This window comes from Zootoca vivipara, chromosome Z2 (assembly GCF_965207765.1).
Source record: "Zootoca vivipara chromosome Z2, rZooViv2.hap1.1, whole genome shotgun sequence".
Taxonomy (NCBI): domain Eukaryota; kingdom Metazoa; phylum Chordata; class Lepidosauria; order Squamata; family Lacertidae; genus Zootoca; species Zootoca vivipara.
In genome coordinates, this window is record NC_142585.1 from 1,175,694 (window position 1) to 1,202,492 (window position 26,799).

Here is a 26,799-nt window from a genome sequence, read left to right on the forward strand (position 1 = left end):
GTTGCCCTAAACCAGGGAACCTCAGACCCAGGAACTTAATGTGGCTCTTCAGACCTATGCACCCAGAGACTCTCTTCAGGCCTGTTCTCCAGTGACTAGAATGCATGGCTGAAGAAAGCCATGCCTCTTTTAGGCCTGGAGATGCGTAGAAATATCTAGACTTCCGCATGACAGAGTCTACAAGCTAGAAGGGGGCACATAATTTATTGCTAGTCGGACAGTCCCAAAGATGTGGGCAATATGTGACTTATACTGTATTGCAAAACCTGTTTTTAGTAAGTGCGGTGGCATTGATGCAAAATTGTTGAAAGTGTTGTTTAGATTTGGTCAACACCACAATTTCTTTCCTAACAGGGTTTCTTCCCCTGCCTTTTAAACAGTTATAATTCAACCAGCAACACATTTCTCAGCTTAGCAGCAGCACATCCTACTTTGTAATGCAGATGGCACATCTAATGGTCACTTATAGCTGTTTTTAAAACAGCAGCAGGTTCCATCCTCCTTTCATCTTCAGTTACCCCCTCAAAAACAGCAAGCAGTTTGCAATTCCACAAGAGCAGTGCTGACTACATTAAACCTGGCCGGTCTCCACCGAAATTCAAGCATCAGTACTGTAGTTATTGCTAACATTGTCTGGGTAGTCAATAATTTCTTGGGACTCTCCTCTGCTGCGGCACTATAGCTCAATTCTTGTCTTAAGGACAGGCTGTAGATGTTGTGGAACCACACACGTAAGCACTGAACCTCCAAGCTCCTCACTACTTTCGCACCTGTAATAAGGGGTTCAGACATCACTGAAGCTTTCTTCAGAAGTTAAGCTCAGTATGAGGGCTTTAAAATGTGTAGGTAGGCATGAGACACCCCCCCCACACACACACAGGGGCCTCGCCTCCTCCACTGAACAAGATCTGATGCTCCCAAGGGTGTCTAGCAGGAAGTGCAATTACCAACACTCCAAATTCAGTAGAATTTAGTTTAGAAGTCTCTTTCAGACCTCTTGGCTCCCATAGGAAGGTTGAGGGTTGAATAAGCAGGGGCTTACTGAGGTTAAGTGTGCTCCCTAAATTTCCTCCATCCATTTGAGTTCGGCCTATGTGGCATTGTGCTTCATTCTGAAACTAATACCCCCATTTAAAAGACACACAGCTTTGAAACAATGAAACGAGTCTTAGAAAAAAATGAACACTTTTATTCCAATAATGGATTTACAGTAATACAATTATCTTGATTAGTGGACCTTTAAAGTTGTCAGAATCTCCATTTTGGGGTTGGGACCTTTTTCTGGTTGACATGTGTGTTTGAACAAGAAAACTTCTTACACCTGTAACAGTAACTCACTTGGAACCACAAGACAGACACCCCGTTTTCTTAATTATCAATCTTCACACCTTTTTCAAAACCCTTTTTTTCTAAACAGATGCAATTTTGTGCTTCCTTGAAATCCTGTAGAGAACGCCCGAGGCATGTTTATTTCATTGGCCTTCTAGCTCTAAACATTAATTTGCCAAGGTGTAAAAATTATCCTACATCTGCCTCATACCAAAGACTCAAATACAATGTTACAAGCATTTAACTTGAAGGATTTGAGCCAAAACTTTGTTTTTAAAATTTTCAATAAACAAAACACAACATACATGGTTGAAGACTCCTGGTTGAAATCCTGCAAAGTTAAAAGCACGCAAAGCAGAGAGCTTAAAAGCTCTTCTTTTGCATTGGGAAAACCCAATGCAGAGTTTTTAAACTCTCTGCCTTGCTTAGGATGGGGATGGGGGTGTTGAGGCCTTCTTGGCATGCCAGCTCTGGAAACCCTGAGGTGCTCAAGTGTGTGGGAGTTCCACAGGCTAGAGAGCAAGTGTTTTTGTGTATACATGGAACCCCTGGAACCAAACTCCTGCACAAGATGCGATTGTAACACATTACTGCCAGAGTAGCACATTACATGCCAACAACTTTTGCTACACAGTATTTGTAACAGGGCACAAACAATCTGTATCCATCTGTTTCTGACATTCAGGCCTCTTCCTCTTCTCTTCTCTGAACATCCAATGCTCACAGCCATGACTGGCACTGGCATTTAAGATCTGACTTCCCTCCGAAATGTCTTCATTAAACACTGTAGACATATTTAAGCTGCTCAGCAGCTGCATTCTCCATGGGCATCCATTCCTCAAATGTCAGCCACAATGAACCTTGTACCTAAGATAAAGAGTAATATTAGCAGTGCCTCAAAAGGAAGTTATCAGAAAACTATGATTTGCTCAGGGACAGTCATGAATGGGTGTGCTTTGATGCAGATAACAAACTCATAATAAAGGCTGTATAAACTACTATGGTCTACAACTCAAGACTTGGAAAGTGTTATTTTACACTCAGAAGTGGGCACACAATCCTTAAGGGATAGAAGAGGCTTCCTGTAATACAGCACAGCCAAACCCCAAAATATTAGATACTCAAGGATTCTTATTAGGTATAATGTGGCTGCTGAAAGCCTTATTCTGCTCACTCAGGGGTCAGCAACCTTTTTGAGCCGTGGGCTGGTCCACCGTCCCTCAGACCGTGTGCTGGGCCGGACTATTTTTTGGTGAGAAAAATGAACGAAGTCCTATGCCCCACAAATAACCCAGAGATGCATTTTAAATAAAAGGACACATTCTACTCATGTAAAAACACGCTGATTCCTGGACCATCCGCGAGCCGGATTGAGAAGGCAACTGGGCCGCATCCAGCCCATGGGCCTTAGGTTGCCTACCTGCTAATGTTTGTTTTTTGCAACTATTTAGCTATGGCAGGCACAGGCAAACTCGGCCCTCCAGTTGTTCTGGGACTACAACTTTCATCGTCCCTAGCTAACAGGAAAAGTGGTCAGAGATGAGGGGAGTTGTAGCCCCAAAACATCTAGAGTTTGCCTATGCCTGAGCTATGACATCTGCCCACTACTTTTGTTTTTTTTGGGGGGGGAGAGAGAAGTTTTTGTTTTTTTTTAATTCCGGCAAGCTTCCCTAGGTGGATGACTATGTCTTTGCCACTGATGTCTTGTTTTTAATTTCATCTTGCTATTTTTCTGCTGGTTTTATTTTATTTCATACACCACCTTGGGACATATGTGGAAGGTGAAAAATAGTAAGTTTATTATCTCCTCTTCCCTCAGAAATGTGCAAAGACTAGATTCCAAAACAGGATGGCTATTTACCCAAAATGAGCAGCCAAGAACTCACCACAAACTTCACTGAAGGTATCAGCAATTTAAGTTGTATACTCTATCTGCCTATCTTTAATTTGCAGAGTATGCAGTGTTCCTAACATTGCATCTCCCCACAGCTTACCTGTTATACTATTAGAGTAGAAATCTATGTTGTCCACCAGCCACCGCCAGGCACCAGGTCACATCTTAAAGGAAGCAGTCATCCTGCAACAATTAAAACAGGCATGAAAAATTATTCTAGCACAAACTGCCCAAGCCCCTAACCACCCCCAGAAACACAGCAAGAACGCCTGTGTTTGCCAATTAACCTGCTTCAAGCTCTAATGCTTCAAGATTGAGGTGTGGAAGGTTCACTGGATTGGAATGAACTGGAATGGCTTATGGATTCTCATTTCCTTTCCAATGGTGCTTTTCATGGTAAATCCATAACTTGACTGGCATGTTTTGAGGATTATAGCAGAACTTTAGTTGGAGGTCTTCAAGTCTTACTACATTTCAAGAGCATCTTTTGGACTTCCTGGCTGCACCTGGGTCATGACAACTTGCCACAGGTTCTGCTATTTGTATCAGAACTGCCTACCCGACTTAGTACAAAGAAGTCAGGCATCCAACTAAACATCAGGTTCGTATTAACGGCTTGTCTGAAATTCCCCAAGCTGGTATAGATTTTGGCTATTTAAGCCAATTTCTGATTTGTTAGCATTTTAATTTCCTAGTATAGTACAAGCAGTTGTTGTTTTTTAAGTTCTGCATCGAAACATACTGAGCAAAAAACAACCCCTCCCAACCCTTTAAAGAAATGTTTGTCTACAGTGAGTTGTTTTCTTAGTGTTGCTTTCAAAAGCTTTGTGCCATACACCGTTTCATCTAAGATAGGGTTATGTTGAATTTGTAAGGCTTCGCCTAAGGCTATCCAGCAGTTTTTCCATTGGGTGCTGCTTTAAAATTTAAGAGAGCTTCCATTGCCATGATGTACAGCATGTCCTACCGTATTTAAGGACAGTAGTTTTGGTTTCAGTTTGACTAGACTGAAAAACTAGTTTGCTTTGCTTACCATCTTTTGCTGTTTCACACGCATTTGATGCTTTAAATCTGTTGTGGAATGCTGAAAGTTGAAACTTGTTTATATGAAGCCATAAGCCTTTCAGAAGTTGGAGAGAAAGACTTCTTTGCTTATCTTATTTTCTCCATTTTGCCTTTGGAGTCAAAGATGTTCCTTTAAAAATGAGACACTACAGGATTGCAAAAATTTGAAACAGTAAGAGCAAGTACCGTTTTGCAGCTTCTTTGATGGAACTGGCCAAACCTCTTACTTACAGATCTGTAGCTTGCTTACTACAGGTTAATATGTTATTTTGGGGGTGAGGTTCTTGCAAATTCCCAAATGAAATATGTAGAAAGGCACAACGTACATTCAGCATTATCCGTATGTCGTTTTGATTTAATGACTGAATGGTATCCTGAATTTTTACACAAGACTGAAGAAATTTTCTATTTTGGAGCATTGTGTGCATTTCAGCATGGAGAGGATGTTTTAACATTTTAGTTTGGCACACATCCCACCACCCTCCAAAAGCTAAAATGGGTTTGCCTAGAAAGAAGGCACACGTTTGCATATGTAGAACGATCCATGGACATTTTAGATGGCTGCACGTTGTACGGGAAGCCTTAGGGTTGCCGGTTTCATGGATGAGGTGAGAGCGTTGCATTTCAGGGTTAACCTTTACTTTAAAAAGTTACAACACTAGTACACAGACTAAAAATGTCATACATTAACATCTGCTTTCTGAGAGAAATATTAACAATTTTTAAATGAAATTAAAACATGTTTACTTTCTCCTCACAAAAAAAACATTAAGTAATGGAGGGGAACTTAACAAGCGACAATAAAAAAGTTAAAAACAAAGGTTTCAGTAGTCCTCTGGAGTGAGGATAGAACTTCCACATTCCAATTGTTGGAGGAAAAAACTGATTTGGTCCAGCACTTTAAAAGGTTTCAGTATCTGCTTCGGCCTCCACCTCTATCAGAGCGGCTCCCTCCACGGCCGCCACCTCTGGGTGCTCCGCGGCTGGAACTGCTGTAAGAATCACGTGGAGGAGCATAACCCCTTTCCATAGAAGGAGGGAGGCCTCTGTCTTGTCTTCCAACACGATCACGGCCACTTGAGTAGACATCACTTCTGCTGCTTGAGTAACTTTCTCGACTTCCACCATACCCATCTCGGGTGCTCCCATAATCGTCATAGCGACTGCTTCCACCATAAGATGGAGGGGGCCCTCGTGCAGGTGGAGCACTACGTGAGTTACCTGCAGGTTCAATGGTCAGGTAATAGGACAACACTATAAATCATGTCACCACAACTTTACATCTGAGTTTAAAAGAATTTGTATTAATGGTGTCTGTTACTCTTTTGTATTAACTGAAAGTTTTAATATAATCTCACATGTTGGGACATTTGGCAGGGGAGTATCGGGTAGTGAACGAAATAAAGGCTGTTTGAAGACGATGGTATCTCTCAAGGCAGCTCTTTTTGGGATTATTCCAGAACAGCTTGCTATTTTTACAGCAGAAATTCCACCATTTTTTTCCAGTGATAGATGCAATTCAGAACAGTTGAACTTTTGCTTCGTTAGTTTATGGGAACTGTAATTCAATCATTTTTGTTAAAAATGAAGTAACGGCGTATTTTCACTGCAGTGGACAAACCCAGATGCCAATTCCCCACTTAAGTAGATGCAGTATATTAAGTCAAGAGTGAGTCCTACTGAGTTCCTTAAGACCTTCAAAATAAGCACTTACCATAACTCTCATAGGAATCTCTGTATGAGCCCCCACTTGGGTGATCAGAGTAGTCCCGGTCACGCCCTCCATAGCCATCACGATCGCTGTAAGAGGAATAACTGCTGGGGTTTAGTACAGCCCATTGCTAGGTGACTTTTGCACAGAGTAAGGCAGCCCTTTCACTTATACCCTGTTCTTCCTCAAAATAATCTTAAGATTTGGTTCCCAAGTAGTCTCCCATCCAGGTGGTTTTGAGATGACCCACCCTTTAGTCCCAATACCCAATAGTCCCGATACCCAATAGTCCCAAATACTGTCTGACTCAGTCTATGTACATATAACTAAAATAATCAAAGATCCATCTATCCTTGCCTCAATTACCCTCCCCACTATTTCCTTTGTCTACATAAGTCCCTTGGGGTAAGAACTAGCCAAAGTTGTTTTTTTGCAGAGGATCATGAATATCAGGGGTGGCGCTGTGGTCTAAACCACAGAGCCTATCAGAAGGTCAGCGGTTTGAATCCCCGCGATGGGGTGAGCTCCCATTGCTCAGTCCCTGCTCCTGCCAACCTAGCAGTTTTTTAAGCACATCAGAGTGCAAGTAGATAAATAGGTACCGCTCCGGCGGGAAGGTAAACGGCGTTTCTGTATGCTGCTCTGATTTGCCAGAAGCTGCTTAGTCATGCTGGCCACATGACCCGGAAGCTGTATGCCAGCTCCCTCGGCCAGTAAACCGAGATGAGTGCCACAACCCCAGAGTCGTCCGCGACTGGACCTAACGGTCAGGGGTCCCTTTACCTTTAGTCAGATCTATTAGTAGATCAGCAAGGATTTGACTCCCAATTACAGCAGCAAAATGTAGAAAGCTTGAGGCAACCATTAATGGATCTGTGCATAGAACATGAGCGGTGTTCAGTTGAACTCCTGGGCTCAAAATTCTTTAATTCCAAGTACATCATTTACACTAGTCTCCTGTTAATAAGATTCCTAGGTTTTAGTTCCAAATAAAAGTATATTCCACAAACCTGAAGTCTGCCCCATCCCTGATAAACATAGATGATGCTATAGAAAATTATGACATATAGCTTCCCATAGACCTACATTATCCACCTTCACATGACTGGCTAGTGGCTTTAGAACTGCTTAAAGAAAGCCAACAATTGTTCATGTGAGGCATGGCGATTTGGTTTCTCTTCTGTAACGCAGGTGCTACATGTTCTTGTAGCACCTTAAATATAAACAGATTTATTATGGCATGAGCTTCCATGGACCACAGTCCACTTCACCTGTCACATGAAGTACTATCCTTAGTTGCAAGTAGGTATGATAAGACTTCAAAAGTGACTAATGAAAAGGACTGTAGTCCACCAAACCTTCTCGCTCAAGGTTCCATAAGACACTTGTTATATTATTGTGCTTATAATTTGAATCAAGTACAAAGAAGCATACTGCAAACTGAAACATAAGCTGGACTAACTTGTTGAATGAAATATTAAAAGATTTGTTTGAGAATACACAAAAGTGAACGTTAAGTACCTGAAACCTCTTGAGGGATACTCATCACGTGAACGGGAATGACCATAGTCACGGTAGGCATAATCTCTTGGAGGTGGAGTATATTCCTTTGTGTCTCTGGAACTTGCCAATTGAACAATGAGCTTGACTAGCTTGTTAATGGAATATGAGAGATTTGTTCAACAACACACAAAATCGAACATTAGCTACCTGTAGCCTCGTGAGGGGTACTCATCACGTGAACTGGAGTGACCATAATCACGGTAGGCATAATCTCTTGGCGGTGGAGCATAATCTCTGCTGTCTCTGGAGCTTGGATAGTCCCGACTTGAATAGCTATGGAAATGAAAACTATTTTTTCAGGTAGTGAAGTGCAGGAGCTCCTCATAACAGCTCACAGACATACACTCAAGCAGAGTCCTAATGCAGCAGCAGACACCCTACCACAAAGTGGAGGAGACATAGTGTAACATCTAATTAGGCTTGGCTGACAAGTCACAAAATACTGAACTTCAAAAGGTGGTGTAGCCACTAGCATCTTAAACTTTGGTTACAGAAACATGAGTTAACATCTCTAGATTAGCATTTAGCTTTAAATAAAAAATACAACCAATTCTACAATTAATTGCTACAATTTAAATGGCTAGCATTAAGTACAAATTCAATTAAAAGTAAGAAAATATCCAGCCACTTTGATTCTCCTCATTCTTCCTTTATGCAGATAACAAATTGTTCACAAACAGTAAACACCTAAAGCCTCATTATCTCATTGATTTGCCAGAACAAATCAATTGCCTGGTTGTCCTGACAGATGGGACACGCCCAGTCCTTTAAATGCACTCTTTCCATGAAATCACTGCTTCTGCAATCAAAATGCAGTCAGTTCAATAATTAAGTTCCTTGATCTGAAAAATATCAAACAGGGTTTGATTTTACCTGTCTTTAGTACTGTAACCATCATCTCTTGGAGACAGGTAGACATCTCTTCGTGATGGCAATGGTTCTCTGCGTGGCGGTCCTCCATAACTGTCTCTACCGCGTGAAAGGGGTGCTTTAAGTAATCAAGCAGAAAAGGAAATATTTTTTTAAATAAAGCCTTCTAAAACAAGGTATTAGTAGAAAAAGTTGTTCCCACCATGAGCAAAGACCACACCATACTGGATCAAACTTTTCTGTGGTGGTTTAAGTTCAATACAACCTCTATCAGCAAGATCAAGAGATAGCAAAGCCCTAACATTATACTGAAAGAAAAGTTGCTTTCAGTTCTTCCAAACAGAGGCCTAGTCAAACTAAGCATACATTAACAGGGGTTGAATAGTGAGTATTTAGCCCATATTCTACCACTCAAGAATCCTTTTCAAATGTGTTGCATAGGACTCACATGTGGAGATAGGCTGAACACCACAGTCATCCAGCATAACTAAGGAGTGTCAATTCACACCTCTTAATCCAGCAAATGGTATCTGCCCTAACACAGAGACAGTGGCAGGGACTTGCTCCCAACATAGCACTGCTGGAGGGTCCTGGAAGCAGAAAACTACCTTGCTATTTCTGAGTGCCAGTGAAACTCAGCAGTTGTAAAAGCCTTTCTCCAACCACCACAAATTTGTGGATCCATGCAATGGACAATAAAAAAATTACTTTATTACATTTACATGCTGTTTGGCATCAAAGTGATAAAAAAATACCTCTGCCTCCCATTCCACTACTGCTACGAACAGGTCCAGAAGGAGCAGGTCTTTTAGGTGGTGGGCCACCGCTACGTGGGGGTGGACCCCTTTTCATCGGTAGAGGGCCTCTAGAAGAACCTAGAAGAGCAGCAATGTGTCAGCTAGATAGCAGAAACAGGATTCCTCAGACCAGGGGTCAGCAACCTTTTTCAGTCGTGGGCTGGTCCACCATCCCACAGACCATGTGGTGGGCCGGATTATATTGGGGGGGGGGGGGATGAACGAATTCCTATGCCCCACAAATAACCCAGGGATACATTTTAAATCAAAGCACACATTCTACTCATGTAAAACACCAGGGAGGCCCCACAAATAACCCAGATATGCATTTTAAATAAAAGGACACATTCCACTCATGTAAAAACTCGCTGATTCCCGGACCGTCCATGGGCCAGATTGAGAAGGCGATTGGGCTGCATCCGGCCCACGGGCCTTAGGTCGCCTACCCCTGCCTTAAGACAGATCTGCCTCACTGGGAGCACAATGTACCACTGTGGCAGTACCCATGATACACACAAAATATTCCTGCACTGTCCCTTCCCAGAGAGAGAATGTCATTTGGAATAGAACTGATTCTCAGCAGCTCTTTCCGATAATTTGAATTACTATGATTTTATTCAGGCAGTGAGAGATTTTACTTTCTTGGGCTCCTTGATCACTGCAGATGGTGACAGCAGTCACGAAATTAAAAGACACCTGCTTCTTGGGAGAAAAGCAATGACAAACCTAGACAGCATCTTAAAAAGCAGAGACATCACCTTGCCGACAAAGGTCCGTATAGTTAAAGCTATGGTTTTCCCAGTAGTGATGTATGGAAGTGAGAGCTGGACCATAAAGAAGGCTGATCGCCGAAGAATTGATGCTTTTGAATTATGGTGCTGGAGGAGACTCTTGAGAGTACCATGGACTGCAAGAAGATCAAACCTATCCATTCTGAAGGAAATCAGCCCTGAGTGCTCACTGGAAGGACAGGTCGTGAAGCTGAGGCTCCAATACTTTGGCCACCTCATGAGAAGAGAAGAATCCTTGGAAAAGACCCTGATGTTGGGAAAGATTGAGGGCACTAGGAGAAGGGGACGACAGAGGACGAGATGGTTGGACAGTGTTCTTGAAGCTACGAACATGAGTTTGGCCAAACTGCGGGAGGCAATGCAAGACAGGAGTGCCTGGCGTGCTATGGTCCATGGGGTCACGAAGAGTCGGACACGACTAAACGACAACAACGATTTTATTGTTCTGTTTTCATGAATTTGTTATTTATTTCAAACCTTCTATAATAAAATTTGGAGTTCAACAAAGCAAGACCATGGATTACAAAAGATTAAAATTGCTATTTACTGTTTAATCTCAAAACAGCAAATAATGCAGGACAGCTATAAACAGCAAAAATCGCTGTCAATAGCATATACACAAATACTAAGAAACTCATCTTTGTTTAAGACATTAAAAAAACCAACTGTGTGGAGCAGTGTAAACTGTTTCAACATCAAAGAATATCAAAACACTGATTGAAGAACAACATCAGAACACAGATTGAAAAACTTCTGCCTAAACTTGCAAAATTTCAGTTAAGGCAAATCGCCAATTTGTTTGACATGAGATTAACCCCTGGACCAATTTATCTCAATGTTTTAAGCAAGCCTACAAGTTTGCTAGCTTCATCTCTATACTGGAGTACATCACTAACAAGAACAGCATTTATCCTGTACAATAGCAGGACAACAATCTTTTCCGAAACTTCCAAATGGGGTAAAACAGGCATCCCCAAACTGCGGCCCTCCAGATGTTTTGGCCTACAACTCCCATGATCCTTAGCTAACAGGACCAGTGGTCGGGGAGGATGGGAATTGTAGTCCAAAACATCTGGAGGGCCGAAGTTTGGGGGTGCCTGGGGTAAAATAACCACCAGAAATTCATCATTTGTATTGCGTTTAGAGCGGGGCGATATATTGGTAAACTGCCTGAAACCAGTTTTGAGGGGCTTCTTACCCCTCAGCCAAGCAGTTTAAGGCAATATGGGGCCTTACTTAACTGCAGGGCATTGATTATGCATCTAGGCATTTATTCCTTCCCTAAGGTGGAGAGAAGCAGCAGCTGAGATATATCATATTTGGAATGTATCAGTATATCACAATATTTAGCTGCTGATATATAAAAATGTTGAAAACCAGATATTGCACAGTCCTAATTGTGTCTTGATTTTGAGAGTAGGCTATAAACCAGCATTCTCTATGCAGTGTCTTGTATGCTGCCCAATTACACATGGGAAAACACACATACCCAAATAACTCCCTCTTGAAGGAGGACCCCGTGTTCCACTTCCACCTCTTCCGCCTCTAAAACCTCTTGGAGGACCTCTGCTCCTTGGAGGGGGAGGGGGCCCACGTCTACCGGTTTCAAAGGATGGCTTGGTAGCTTGTTCAACTTTAATTGATCTTCCGTCTAAAGACTGAACAAAGGAATCTAACTCAGCATTAATTGCAAATGCTTCTTTTTGTAGGACAGAGTTCCTCAATTCTGGTTTCTGGCAAATACGTTTGGTTTGGTATTATGCAGATAAAAAACCTAATTTTAAAAATGAATATATTGTTTTAACTCCATTTTGTAAACCACTCTAGGATTTAACCAACCAGGGTCAACTTAAAAATTGAACACTCATATTCTACAGCTACATGCTTTCAGTATGTCAGTCTTATTTGTTTACATACAATTCTTCTAGATCTTTAGTTTCCAAGTGCATTCAAACCAAATTTCAGAAGCAAAGGTTTTGCCATGATGTGCATGTTATTAAAAAGCAACAGTCACTACAGGTATTTTCTACGTAGGACTAACTGATTGAGCCATCACAATCAGGAAGCAATGCTGTATTATTTCAGCAGTTCTTGAGACATCCAGTTTTGTTCTTAATTTAAGAGTAGCCCATAGAATGCCCGTACTAGGATTCTTGAAGAAAATATGCCATCAGGCTTTATTTGTCTTAAAGCTAACCCTTAACATCCTTAAACAAATTCCCTTAGCATCCCTAAATGCTATTACCCAAGCATTCACTCCATTTATAACACATCACTGAACTTGTCTCATTAACTGAAAAGCAACTCTGTCAATCAATCACCCTCAGCTTGACACTGCAATTAACACAGTACTTCCTACCTTTCCATTCATATCTCTGGCAGCATCCTTGGCATCTGCTGGACTCTCAAAGGTAACAAAAGCAAACCCTCTTGATTTGTTGGTTTCACGGTCTTTCATAAGGAGAACTGAAGAAAGACAAAAGTGTTATTCCACTCTTTCATCATAGAATGATATATCCCAAGTTGTACACAAGCCTGCTCAGAACTTCTTAGAGGAAAGCTCTATCACTTCAACTGATCAAAGCTGTTAAGTTCATCAAAGCAGACCCTTAACGTAATATTATGCCCTAAAAAGGCTGTGTGCTTACCCTCTACTATATGGCCATATTTGCCAAAGACAGATTCAAGAGCCTTCTCATTAGTCTCTGTGTTCAGCCCACCAATGAACAGCTTGCCAGGACGATCTGCTTCAACCATTTTGACACTGTTTGGGATCTGGAACAACACACATTCAACTTGAAACAGGGGAGAAGCTTGCGTCCTTTGGAAATATTTGACAAAACAGGATAATTCCTCAGACAGCAATATGCAGATATTGAAAAAAAAAACTGATTAGGGATTGATGGTCCTTATCAGCTTGTCCATGCCCTTAGTTGCTAAACAGAAATGGCAGCATCCTTTCTGTGGTGACCAAGGCCTTGCTTAAACGCATCTAATTGAGAACAAATATTGACACATGACCTGGAAGCTGTATGCCAGCTCCCTCGGCCAATAAAGCGAGATGAGCACCACAACCCCAGAGTCATCCGTGACTGGACCTAATGGTGGACACATTACCCCAAAATCCAGAACAATGGCCCTTTAATTACTACCTGCAAGTAAAAGCTCTAATGCAAGAAACTGTTACAATTTTTTTAAAAGAAAAGCAAACCTAATTTCAGATAAGGAAACATCCACAGTGGAAGAAAATACAACAGCTCCCCTATGATTTTTCTGAAACTGAAAAAGGTTGAAAATGCACCACAGTGTTTACTACAAAGGGAGCTGTCTCCCACAGGGATAATTATTTTGCTTTTTGTAAACTTTATTGAAATTGATTAATAACATAACATTCTTTTGTATGGTATGTCCAAATATACAAATAAAAATATATTCAAACCAATACAATTCCTTTCACCATACATTCTTATTCATATACATAAGACTTCCCATCACCCCCACTGTATTTACCATTTCTTTTTTCTGTTGTACTAATAGTTGTTACTTTGTTCTTTTTATGTTATCTTATACTTCCTTACATCTTTTCATATCCATTTGCATTATTTTTTTGCTATTTTACACAGAAATATCCCACAGGGATATTTAAGTCGTCCACCCACCGGATTTTTTTTGTTCCATTAAAAGGCAGGGAAACTACTTAATCCTTTTATTGAGATACTGTAATTCAGAATTCCGCCGAACAGTTCACTAAACAATAATATAAACAAGTAACTTCTGAATATATAAGAGCACCACTATGTATGCTTTGCAATGTTTCTGTACTCCATCATCACAACATTATTGGCTAAAAGCTCAGTGAGGAACTTTCAGGATTTAAAAAATGGTTCAACAAGGTCCATCAACAGCCCAATCCTACCCACACATACTTTGAAGTAGCAAGCAGACCCAAATTCGTAGCAGGGAGGGAGAACTTAAATCAAGTTATGGTGCTTAAGTACACCAAACGGCAAGGAGTCACTGCTCTGTTATATGAAAAACAACTTGAGGAACTTACTGTACAGGACAGGCTGCTTGGATGCATGAAACAAACCACCTGTCTCCTTGATCCTTGCCCATCCTGGCTCATAACTGAGCCAGGAAGGGCTGGGCGATGGGCTTTGCAGGGTGGTGAATGCTTCGCTCTGTGAGGGAGCCTTCTCAGACTCGCTGAAAGAGGCGGTCATTTAACCACTTCTTAAGAAAACATCTTTAGACCCAACCAATATGGCCAACTATCGCCCAGTCTCAAATCTTCCATTCTTGGGCAAGGTGATTGAGCAGGTGGTTGCTGAACAACTCCAGACACGCCTGTAAGAAGCGGATCATTTGGATCCCTTCCAGTCCTGATCTCCAGTGGGCTAGGGACAAAGGTGAGAGCTGTTTCCTAGTTCTGCTGGATCTCTCAGCGGCTTTTCATACTATCGAGCATAACATCCTTCTGGACTGTCTAGAGGAACTGGGAGCAGTTATATTGTGGTTCCGCTCCTTCCTCCTGGGCAGTGTCCAGAAAGTGATGGTGGGGGATGAGTGTTCAGACCCCTGGGCTCTCACTTGTGGGGTGCCTCAGGGTTCTGTCCTCTCCCCCATGCTTTTTAACATCCACATGCAGCTGCTGGGAGAGATCATCAGGGGGTTTGGGCTGGGTGTTCATCAGTATGCGGATGATACCCAGCTCTACCTCTCTTTTAAATCGGAACCAGTGAAAGCGGTGAAGGCCCTGTGTAAGTGCCTGGAGGCGGTTGGAGGATAGATGGCGGCTAATGGATTGAGGTTGAATCCTGACAAGACAGAAGTACTGTTTTGGGGGGGGGCAGGGGGGCTGGTGTGGAGGAGTCCCTGGTCCTGAATTGGGTAACTGTGCCCCTGAAAGACCAGGTGCACAGCCTGGGAGTCATTTTGGATTCACAGCTGTCCATGGTGGCACAGGTCAGTTCTGTATCCAGAGCAGCTGTCTACCAGTTCCATCTGGTATGCAGGCTGAGACCCTACCTGCCTGCGGACTGTCTTGCCAGAGTGGTGCATGCTGTAGTTAATCTCCTGCTTGGACTACTGCAATGTGGGGCTACCTTTAAAGGTGACCCAGAAACTACAACTAATCCAGAATGCGGCAGCTAGACTGGTGACTGGGAGCAGCCGCCATATAACACCAGTCCTGAAAGACCTACATTGGCTCCCAGTACAGTACATTTCTGAGCACAATTCAAAGTGTTGGTGCTGAGCTTTAAAGCCCTAAACTGCCTTGGCCCAGTATACCTGAAGGAGCGTCTCCACCCCCATCATTCTGCCCAGATACTGAAGTCCAGCGCCCGAGGGCCTTCAGCGGTTCCCTCACTGCGAGAAGCAAAGCTACAGGGAACCAGACAGAGGGCCTTCTCAGTAGTGGCGCCCACCCTGTGGAATGCTCTCCCAGCAGATGTCAAAGAGATAATCAACTACCTGACATTTAGAAAACATCTGACAGCCCTGTTTAGGGAAGTTTTTAATGTGTGACATAGCTGGTCAAGAACCGTAATCAATCAATCAATGTGTGACATTTTAATGTATTTTAATCTTTGTTAGAAGCCACCCAGAGTGGCTGGGGAAACCCAGCCGGATGGGAGGGGTACAAATAATAAATTATTATTATTATTATTAGAGACAGCTGATTGGTCATCCAGCTCAGTATTGTCTGCTCTCCATGGTTTCAGGGGTCTTTGCCAGTCCTGCCTAGAGATGCTGGGGACAGGACCCGAGGTAGCAACTAAAATCTCTTTGTGTCCTATAGAGCATGGTTGTATTATGTGCTTACATAAATATTATTGGGGTTAAATTATTCTACTTATTTTGAACACACTTCGAGGGACTTTATTTTGCCAAGAACATGTTCACACAATATCTGTGTTTTATATAAGAGGTTACTACAATAATAAACCATACAGCACTGAGATGGTAATTTTCCAGTATTAGAAGAGTTGTGAAAATGTAGTGTGTGCCAAATAACTAGCATAAACCTAACATTTTATTATAAATACATTTGTTTTCATTAAATAATCTATGAAATTCTTCCAGACGTTCATCTGCATGTGTTTGTTGGTTACTTTGATTAGAACCTCATTACATATTAAGGTTTTACCTGTGGAATTGTATTTTAAAATGTCTTGGCTTTTTATGATCACTTGTAACCGTCCAAACTGCAAAATTTTAGTTACTAAATAGTTATTAAAAATTTGTTTGATTCTTTTTATTAAAAATTGAGCATCTTTAGAGCTGTGACTGTTTTGAAGCGAGCTTAAAAAATTCAGTCTGCAGAACTTCAGAACCCATTTCTTTAAGAGAAGTAACAGTTACAATTTTACAAGTATATTAATACACTTTTTATTGATTTTTCTAAAATATTTGAATATTCAAAGGGCTAATTTTTGTATGACAATATTAACATATAATTTTTCCTGTACTCTTTAACACTAGCCAAGACTATTAATAAAAATAATAAACCATAAAAAAAAACCAACACCTTTTAAAATTTATTTTTAGACTCTTAAGCCCAAGGACAGCGGCTGCCATCATAAATATTTATGCTTTTAAAATAGTGTTTTTATAAGCCGCTCTCAGAGCCTTTCTTGGCTACAAAAAAGGGGGGAAGGGAAACTCAGAAATTAAAGAAAAGCAAGAAACGGAATACTGTACTGTATACCCAAAGTGACAAAAGGCCACATTTCGGTAACCGTGCGGCCGCGCATGCGCGACTCTGAGACCGCCAAGAATAGGGGAGGGGGTGAACGCGCGTTCCATTAAGAGGCAAGAAAAGAACGAGTCACGCCTGCGCAGTCGCGGTTTCTAGCGCCCACCGGGCGCCCTCGCGCGGGATGCGCAGTTCGAATAAAGGGGAGGGGGCCACAAAAGAGGAACTGAAGGCGATCGCAAAATGGCGGCTTTGGCGACCCTCCCTCCCTCCCAGCCCCCCTCCCCCTCCCCCTCCGGCTCACTTTTCCCTCAGGGCAGGCCCAAGGCGGCAACCGGCCCCCGTCCGCCCCTCCCTCACGGTTTAAAATGGCGCCTCCGTATGAATGAGAAGGACGGGCGTTGAGGGGGCGTGTGCGTACGAGGAATGAAAAAGGAATAAACGGGAGATCGCAGAAGGTGAATCTCCCCCCACGCTCACTGCCGCCGGCGGAAAACAATTGGTGTGGGGGGGATACTAAAGGGCGGGCGATTCGAAATGCGTGCGCGCGTGCGCTTCCCCCCCCCCCCGCCCGCGCGAACTTACCTCCAAACCGCCAGTAGATCAGCAACGACGCACTGAGAAGGAACAAAGGCGCCGAGGGCCTTTTATATAACTGACGTCAGCACATTCGTCTCGAGGCCAGAAAGCCCGGATGTAGGAGTGGAAAAGAAAGGAGCGGGGCAAGGGGGGAGCAGCGACACACCGGGGAAGATAGGCGTGGCCTTTTCAGATAGGAGGAGGGCAGTTTGCTCTGGCGAACAGTGGGTGGGTGGGTGGGTAGGTTGCAGCTTGCTCTGGAGAGTTATTGGGGTGTGTGCGCAAGCAAGCAAGCAAGCAAGCAAGCAAGCAAGCAAGAAAGAAAGAAAGAAAGAAAGAAAGAAAGAAAGAAAGGGCTCAATCAGCACAAGCACAATTGGGGGGTGGGATTTTACATAACAGTGCAAAATGGTCCGCGACTGTGCTGTATTGTTGCATACCGCCCCAATCTCTGAGTGGGGATTCCTGGAGCTTTACACAGGGTTTGTGATTTCTTCTGGAATGAAGCACTGTGTTGTCTTTCTGATATATGGGTAATTTGCACATTTATACAACCTTGATGGCTCATCTTCCAGGCGTTTACCTCATCAGGAAACTGGCCTGCCTTATGTTTTAACCTTTCCTGGATCCAAGGATTCAGGAGACTTGGTTAAATTCTAGCACTTACTGGACCCAGGAATATTATATACAGTATTATAGTATTTCATAATATTTGTGTGCACACAGAGACATGCACGTACAATCTCACCATGGATACATGTGTACATACATACCCTCCAACATTTCTCCAATTAAAATAGGGACATCCTATTCAATAATAATAATAATAAAACCAGGACATTCTAGGAACAAATCAGAAAGTGGGACAGCTTCTGTAAATCTGGGACTGTCCATGGAAAATAGGGACACTTGGAGGGTCTGTAGTAGGGGGCTAGTTGTAATTGAGCATGCAATTACTTTGGCAAATAACATGTAGTCTGCAACTCAAATAGCCTCTTTTATGTGACTGGGATCACTTGATTAAATACATCCAAACTGTTTCCCCGAATTGTATTTTGGTGGAGATCAGGAATGGGGAATCTGTGGTTCCCCCATACGTTCCTGGACTATAACTCCCATCACCCCTGCCCACTGGGTCATGCTGGCTGGGGCTTATGGGAGATGGAATACAACAACACCTGGAGGGCACAGGTTCCCCATTCCTGCTGAAGTAGGTAGACTGAGCTTCACCAGAAGCTATTTCCATGGCCCAGCCCTGGCCCTCATGAATTGTAATGAAAGGAAGTGCACTTGAGCATGTGCAGTGCTTCCCCTCACCCACTTCAGTAAATTGACAAAATTCCATCACACGTGGAATTAAGAGGCAGGACTTCCAACGCTGAGAGCCTAACCTCTCACTGTCTTTCTGGAATGTCACTGGGGACCACGGACCACAGCCACACCAAAGTGGCATAAATGGTAGAAGAACCCTGAGTGAAAGACAGGGAAGTGAAGATTTCTCAGAGTGAGAGACTGGGAGAGAAGAAGAAAGCTCCAAGTAAGAGCTGGGAAGTTCTCGCATTTTCTGTAGGGGTGGAGATTAAGACCAACCTTTGGATAGGGAGAAGGTTCTATAGTTGTGCATTTTTTGTATTTTAGATGCCCGTTCTCCTTTCTAATTTTTAACACTGTTGCTGTTACACATAATAATAATAATAATAATAATAATAATAATAATAATAATATATTATTTGTACCCCACCCAATTGGCTGGGTTACCCCAGCCACTCTGGGTGGCTTCCAACAAAGATTAAAAAATACATTAAAATGGCACACATTAAAAACTTCCCTAAACAGGACTGCCTTTAGATGTCTTCTAAATGGCAGTGTTCGCAAAGCCACCAACATGAGTCTAACCAAACTGCGGGAGGCAGTGGAAAACAGGAGTGCCTGGCATGCTCTGGTCCATGGGGTCACAAAGAGTCGGACACAACTAAATGACTAAACAACAACAAATGTCAGGTAGTTGTTTATCTCTTTGACATCTGATGGGAGGGTGTTCCAAAAGGCGGGCGCCACTACCGAGAAGGCTGTCTGCCTGGTTCCCTGTAGCTTTGCTTCTCGCAGTGAGGGAACTGCCAGAAGGCCCTTGGCGTTGGACCTCAATGTCCGGGCAGAACAATGTGGGTGGAGACACTCCTTCAGGTATACTGGGCCGAGGCCATTTAGGGCTTTAAAGGTCAGCACCAACACTTTGAATTGTGCTCGGAAATGTACTGGGAGGCAATGTAGGTCTTTCAGGACCACTGTTATATGATCTCGGCGGCTGCTCCCAGTCACCATTCTAGCTGCCACATTCTGGATTTGTTGTAGTTTCCAGGTCACCTTCAGAGGTAGCCCCCCACATAGAGTGCATTGCAGTAGTCCAAGTGGGAGATAAATAGAGCATGCACCACTCTGGCGAGACAGTCTGTGGGCAGGTTGGGTCTCAGCCAGCGTACCAGATGGAGCTGGTAGACAGCTGCCCTGGATACAGAATTGACCTGCATCTCCATGGACAGCTGTGAGTCCAGAATGACTCCCAGGCTGCGCACCTGGTCCTTCAGGGGCACAGTTACCCCATTCAGGATCAGGGAGTCCTCCACCCCAGCTCACCCCCTGTCCCCCAAGAACAGCACTTCTATCTTGTCAGGATTCAACCTCAATCCATTAGCCGCCATCCATCCTCCAACTCACTCAGGACCTTCACCACCTTCACTGGTTCCGATTTAAAAGAGAGGAAGAGCTGGGTATCATCTGCATATTGATGGACACCCAGCCCAACCCCCGATTTCTCCCAGCAGCTTCATGTAGATGTTAAGAAGCATGGGGGAGAGGACAGAACCCTGAGGCACCCCACAAGTGAGGGCCCAGGGGTCTGAACACTCATCCCCCACCACCACCTTCTGGACATGGCCCAGGAGGAAGGAGCGGAACCACTGTATAACAGTGCCCCCAGCTCCTCTAGACGGTCCAGAAGGATGTTATGATCAATTGTATCAAAAGCCGCTGAGAGATCCAGCAGAACTAGGAAACAGCTCTCACCTTTGTCCCTAGCCCGCCGGAGATAATCAACCAGCGTGACCAAGGCAGTTTCAGTCCCATGATGAGGCCTGAATCCCAACTGGAAGGGATCCAAATGATCCGCTTCTTCCAGGCGTGCTTGGAGTTGTTCAGCAACCACCTGCTCAATCACCTTGCCTAAGAATGGAAGATTTAAGACTGGGCGATAGCTGGCCATACTGGCCGGGTCTAAAGATGTTTTTTTAAAGAAGCAGTTTAATGACCGCCTCTTTCAGCAGGTCTGGGAACACTCCCTTACCACCCTAGCCCTTCCCGGCTTGCTTTTATTAGCCAGGATGGACAAGGATCAAGGAGACAGGTGGTTGGTTTCACACGTCCAAGCAGCCTGTCCACATCTTCGGGGGTAACGGATTGAAATTGATTCAATGCAACTCGATCAGACACTCTCCCGCCCCTTCCGAATCTAAGCAACTTTATCTGCAAAAAACTTTGCAAAATCATTGCAGGAGATCTTGGGGTCTTTACAAGGCCCCGATGGTAAAGGTGGTTCCATTAAATTGTGAACCACCTGAAAGAGTCTCCTGCTACTATTTTCTGCAGATGCAGTAGAGGCGATGAAGAAAGTCTTCTTTGCCGTCGCTATCGCCACTTGGTAGGCTCGATGTTGAGCTCTATCCTGTGTCCAGTCCGATTCAGAGTGCACTCTAGCTGCCTCAGCAATTGTTTCCTCAACTCCGGAGAAAACCACAGGGCTGTCCAGGCTCCATGCAATCGGAGAGGGCGCTTTGGAGCCAAACAGTCGATAGCCCTGGTTAACTCCGCATTCCAGTGGGCCACCAGGGAATCAGCTGAAAGGCCATCAACTTGGGATAAAGCATCCCCTACAACTCTCTGGAAACCATTTGGATCCATTAAGTGGTGGGGGCGGACTATCTGAATTGGTCCCACCTCCCTGCAGAGGGGAAGGGTCATGGAGAAGTCCAGTTGCACTAGGAAGCGATCTGACCATGGCACTTCTTTTATTTCACTTTTACTTACTGTCAGATCACCCACGTCACTAGAGGTGAACACAGGTCTAAGGCATGTCTGCAACTATGAGTTGGGCCAAACTTCTTCAGGGAGGCCATACTTTCCACAAAGTCCCGAGCAGCCCCTTTGTAAGGTCCTGTCGGCATGGATGTTAAAATCCCCTAGGACAATCAAACTAGGTGTCTCCAAGAGAACATCCGCCACGACCTGAAGCAGCTTGGGCAGGAAATCCTTGGTACAGCGGGGAGGTTGGTACACCAAAAGGAATTCTGTACTGCCCCTATTGCCCAACTTCCAGAACATGCACTCAGAGAACTGGGTCTTCCCAGTAGGATGCCTGGTGCAAACTAGTGAGTTTCTAAAAATCACTGCAACCCCCTCTTGCCACCCACAAGGCCTGGGTTGCTGTGCGTAAGAGAAACCTGGTGGACAAGCAGCAACTAGGACAGGCCCATCTGCTTCATCCAACCAAGTCTCTGTTACATATGCCAGGTCAAGTCCTCCATCCACGCTGTGGTCTTTTGATGACAGATACTATATCAATTTTAATAATAATAATAATAATAATAATAATAATAATAGCCTCAAGCAGCAGCAGTAGCAGCAATGCTGATACCAAATTAGGCCCTGGGTTGGGAAGCTCAGCCTGGCACTGTCTTCCAGCTGTTTTGGAAAGTGACTCCCATTTGTGCTGGCTGCAGCTGATGGGATTTGTAGTCCAAAGCAGCTGGTGAAAGCTGGGAGAGGACACCCAGCTCCCGGAAACATCAGCTCAGAAAAGCCCTTGTGAAGAATCTGCACAAACTCAAAAAAAGCCAGATGCTGGTGGCAGATTTTTTGGTAGCTGTTGCTGGACCAGCCAATGAGCTGTTCATAGAATCATAGAATCATAGAGTTGAAAGAGACCACAGGGGCCACCCAGTCCCACCCCCTGCCAAGCAGGAAACCCCCACCCAGTCCAACCCCCTGCCAAGCAGGAATGCTTTGATGGTGTCAAGCCTCTGCTTAAAGACCTCCAAAGAAGGAGGCTCCACCACACTCCTTGGCAGCAAATTCCACTGCTGAACAGCTCTTACTGTCAGGAAGTTATTCCTAATGTTTAGGTGGAATCTTCTTTCTTGTAGTTTGAATCCATTGCTCCGTGTCCGCTTCTCTGGAGCAGCAGAAAACAACCTTTCTCCCTCCTCTATATGACATCCTTTTATATATTTGAACATGACTATCATATCACCCCTTAACCTTCTCTTCTCCAGGCTAAACATACCCAGCTCCCTAAGCTATTCCTCATAAGGCATCGTTTCCAGGCTTTTGACAATTTTGGTTGCCCTCCTCTGGACATGTCCCAGCTTTTCAATATCCTTCTTGAACTGTGGTGCGCAGAACTGGACACAATATTCCAGGTGAGGTCTGACCAGAGGAGAATACAGTGATACTATTACTTCCCTTGATCTAGATCAGGCATCCCCAAACTACGGCCCTCCAGATGTTTTGGCCTACAACTCCATGATTCCCAGCTAACAGGGCCAATGGTTGGGGAAGATGGGAATTGTTGTCCAAAACATCTGGAGGGCCGAAGTTTGGGGATGCCTGATCTAGATGCTATACTCCTATTGATGCAGCCCAGAATTGCATTGGCTTTTTGAGCTGCTGCATCACACTGTTGACTCATGTCAAGTCTGTGATCTACCAAGACTCCTAGATCCTCTTCACATGTACAGCTCTCAAGCCAGGTGTTACCCATCCTGTATTTGTGCTGTAGTGCAGGGGTTCCCAACAAAATTTTCTCGAGGACCCCTCATCGAGCCGCTATTGTGACAAGGACCCCCATTAATTCCTAATCCTAAAATTAAAAAGTGAGAGCCAAATTAAGAGTCTTTTTATATTTTATATTTATACGTTTTTTACAGTTACAACAGAGTACTCCATCAGTATACAGTTAGTTTTAATTTTCAGTTCTTAATGAGATGAACCACTTTTTAACCAATGGTCCATTTGTAACTACGCGAACTGTAGCTTCTGCGAAAAACAACGCTTTGTTTACAAACACTACTGTTTTGCAAAGAGGCAGCGCGCGCCAGGGAGGAGGGAGGGGAATGGAGAAGACAGGGTACCTGCGCAGTAGCGCACAAATGAAGCCAACACGCGCAAAGCATCTTGGGGAGGTGAGCGTTAGTAGAATGCGCACGCTGCCTCTTTGCAAAACAGTAGTGTTTATAAAGCGCCACCTAATGGCATACAGCAGAACTACTGCCTCTATCTAATTCTAGTTTTGCGCTAGACTCTGCTCATGCAGGAAGCGGCCAAAACAAAAAACTGCTATCATACGAAATATATTTAATATATTTTTTAGCATGTTGCGGACCCCTCTGGCATAGCTCGCGGACCCCTGGGGGTCCGCGGACCACCTGTTGGGAACCACTGCTGTAGTGCGAGGGGAACTCTGGGGAAGGATGAAACCTTGTTTCTTGGCCTGTGTAGCTTAATGGGGTGGGGGTGGGGGTAGAATCCTGGTATGCAGAGAATGGAATGTGTGTTGGTTCTCCTTTAAAGAGAAACGATCCCCTCTTGGTTTTTCTGAATTGCTTGGATGTGATTTATTGCCCCGCCTGGAAGAAAGAAGATGTTACCTGTGTCCCAACATGGAAGGCTAAAAGTTAAATTCACTACAGCTGGGGTAACTTGGGTCCTGGGTTGTAAAAGAGCAATTAATTGTAATTAATCTGTTGGTCCGGGATATATGCTACCTCAGACCTGGGAAATTTGGGAGGGATTCATACCCCAGGGCGTTTGTGAATTAACATTCTCACAGCTGTATTACATTGTTTTGATATGTGGAACTAGGAGCTAGGTCTTTAATCATTGGATCTTGACTGATTAAAGAATCCCTTTGATTGGTTTAAGATCGCAATACCTCGTGGGGTTAATGAGGAATGCGTCTAGAGGTGCAAATTGCTGTCCTTTGGCAACCTTTGTCAATGCTAATGTCTGTCGTTGAGAAGATTGCTGGAAGTCTGCCAGAGGGTTTGCCATGCCCCTTGCTGGAGTGCAGGGACTTGATCGAGAGACTTTTGATTTAATCTTAAAATTGAACTTTTATGTGTGAGTACATTAGTTAGAATAAGCTTTTGTTTTAATTTGTATGCTTTGTAAGAAACGTGCACCCTCTTTATAAGTATTTTATTTTATAATAAATACTGAAAAGTATTTCTTGTTTTGTCTTACTTGCCTTTGAATAAGTGAAGCTGAGTCCAGAGCCGCACCATTCGGACTCTACTACAGTAGAGTAGAGTAGAGACCATTCGGACTCTACTACAGTGTTCTCGAAGCTACGAACATGAGTTTGACCAAACTGCGGGAGGCAGTGCAAGACAGGAGTGCCTGGCATGCTATGGTCCATGGGGTCACGAAGAGTCGGACACGACTAAACGACTAAACAAAACAACAGTAGATATTTTGTTGCTAATTGGGTTTATAATTTAAATAAATTCCTTCAGTTGCACCTTAAAGACCAACTAAGTTTTTATTTTGGTATGAGCTTTCGTGTGCATGCACACTTCGTCAGATACGAAGGGTTTATAATTTGTTAGCTAAACCATGCAACCCAGATAAGGGTAGGAGTCTCCCTGAACCTTCTATGGAATTGTACAGGCAGGGAGTGGTGGCAGCTTGCTGGTAACTGTAACACCAAGCTCTAAGACAGCCCCTGGCTTTATCTAAGTTCCTGCCGGTGTTGAAGGGGTGGGGGGAATTAGATGCCTATGAGGGGAGGGTGTTGAAGGAGCTTCAAAGAACCCCTATGTGTGTCTTTTATTTTATTTCCCCCCAAGTGTAGTACTTTACATTTCTCCCTGTTAAAATTCATCTTGTTTGCTTTGGCCCAGTTGTCTAATCTGTTAAGGTCATTTTGAAGTGTGATCCTGTCCTGTGGGGCAGCCACCCCTCCCAATTTGGTGTCATCTGCAAACTTGATCAGGATGCCCTCAAGCCCATCATCCAAGTCATTGATAAAGATGTTGAATAAGACTGGGGCACCTTGTCATGGGGCACCTTGTCAAAGGCCTTGCTGAAATCAAGATAGGCTGTATCCACAGCATTCCCTTCATCTATCAGGCTTGTAATTCTGTCAAAAAATGAGATCTTATTCATCTGACATGACCCATGCTGACCTGTTAGCTGGTCTAGATTAGCTGGCCTGGGATCATTAGCCTAGATTAGCTCTGGTGGGTTATAGCTGAATCCTGATTAGTTCATCTGTGCTGCTGAAATCCAGATTAGCGTCTCTGGCTTTGTTAGCCCTGATTAAAGCTTTATAGTGTGTGGGGTTTTTTTTTTTTTTGATACATTCTAGTTACAGATGAAAGCAGGGACCAAAGTGCAGCAAGGAAAGGCAGATTGACCATGGGCTCCCTCTGTGTGTATCTACCTCCAAAGAAAAGTTTCCTTGGATCAGACTGGGTCACATGGAACAGGTGAAGTTGCCCTGCAGGTGCACCAAGACTCTGGTTGTTCTGATCGATCTGTTAAAGAATCCGATAATGATGGCAGAAGACCCACAGACATTGGGGTGGGTGGGGCTTGCTTTGGCTCTTTCCATGCCCTTGCAAAGCCCACTCAGCCTGAATGTTAGTATATTTGCAAGACCTGTTGCCCAGATCTGGAGCCTTTCCTTTTTGACTGAGCAATGCCCCTTTCCAGGCACCTCCTGTATGTTTTGGCCCCTGACTCTGAGACTCTGCTTAAAACATCTCATGTCACAAAAGCTAGGAGGTCACTAACCCCGGGGGAATAGGGCACCCGCCATCCACTGCTAGACTCCATGATCCCTGCCAGCTTCAGGGCTGTTCAGCAACAAATATACCTTGTGCATGGGAGCTCTAAACACCAAGTTTTAGATGTGGCTGGATAGCCAAAGACAGGGTGGAGGTTTCTTTGGAAGCAGGCCAGCCTGATTGTGTGCTTGCTTCTGTGTCCTTTCAAAGTCTGCTCAACCTGTACGCTTACACCTAAAAGCATTACAAAGGCACTGCTAGTCTCCAGAAGCTTTCCGCCAAAGGGACCTTCATGAAAGGGCCTCTGGATTTCAATTGTTCCAAGGTGAGCAGCACAAAACACTGCTTTCTGCCAAAAAAATGTTGTATGGGCATACAAGCCCCGTTTTCTTGAAATTGTAGTGATTATTTATAAATTTGCTTTCCTCTTCAAATATAAGTAGTAGCATATGCAGACCCATGTCCTCTCTTGGGGCCACGCACAAGTGGCCACACTCAGCCCCATTACGAAAGGGTGCAGGGGGCTCATCCAGCCCAGAGAAGAAGGCTCTGGAGGAAGAGGCTGGTGTGCTGCAGCCCAGCAGAGGTGGCTGCTCCCAGACCTGGAAGCTGATTGAACAGGACAGGTTGGGAAGTGCATAGGAAGCAGCTCTGCCCAGA

The 26,799-nt window shown here is 44.0% G+C and overlaps 1 protein-coding gene and 1 non-coding gene across 7 annotated transcripts; both read right to left on the bottom strand.

Moving 5' to 3' along the window:
* Positions 1-1,168: 1,168 nt before the first annotated feature.
* RBMX (RNA binding motif protein X-linked) lies at positions 1,169-17,435 on the bottom strand. 6 transcript variants are annotated; one of them, XM_088665150.1, is made up of 11 exons: positions 17,306-17,435; positions 12,669-12,795; positions 12,380-12,486; positions 11,510-11,678; positions 9,188-9,307; positions 8,436-8,550; positions 7,710-7,835; positions 7,521-7,616; positions 6,003-6,088; positions 3,324-5,509; positions 1,169-2,196 (listed from the first exon to the last, which is right to left on the bottom strand). In XM_088665150.1, exons 2-10 carry the CDS (start codon positions 12,775-12,777, stop codon positions 5,199-5,201), a joined length of 1,239 nt encoding a protein of 412 aa, XP_088521276.1. In that variant the 5' UTR covers positions 12,778-12,795; positions 17,306-17,435; the 3' UTR covers positions 1,169-2,196; positions 3,324-5,198. The 6 variants fall into 6 exon arrangements, with proteins under 6 accessions (XP_088521276.1, XP_088521274.1, XP_088521275.1 ...); XM_088665148.1 differs by having other exon boundaries at positions 6,003-6,103; XM_088665149.1 differs by having other exon boundaries at positions 7,521-7,622.
* Positions 12,556-12,623, bottom strand: LOC148686510 (small nucleolar RNA SNORD61). Its single transcript, XR_015948798.1, has one exon. It is a non-coding gene; the product is annotated as a small nucleolar RNA SNORD61 (small nucleolar RNA).
* Positions 17,436-26,799: the final 9,364 nt, after the last annotated feature.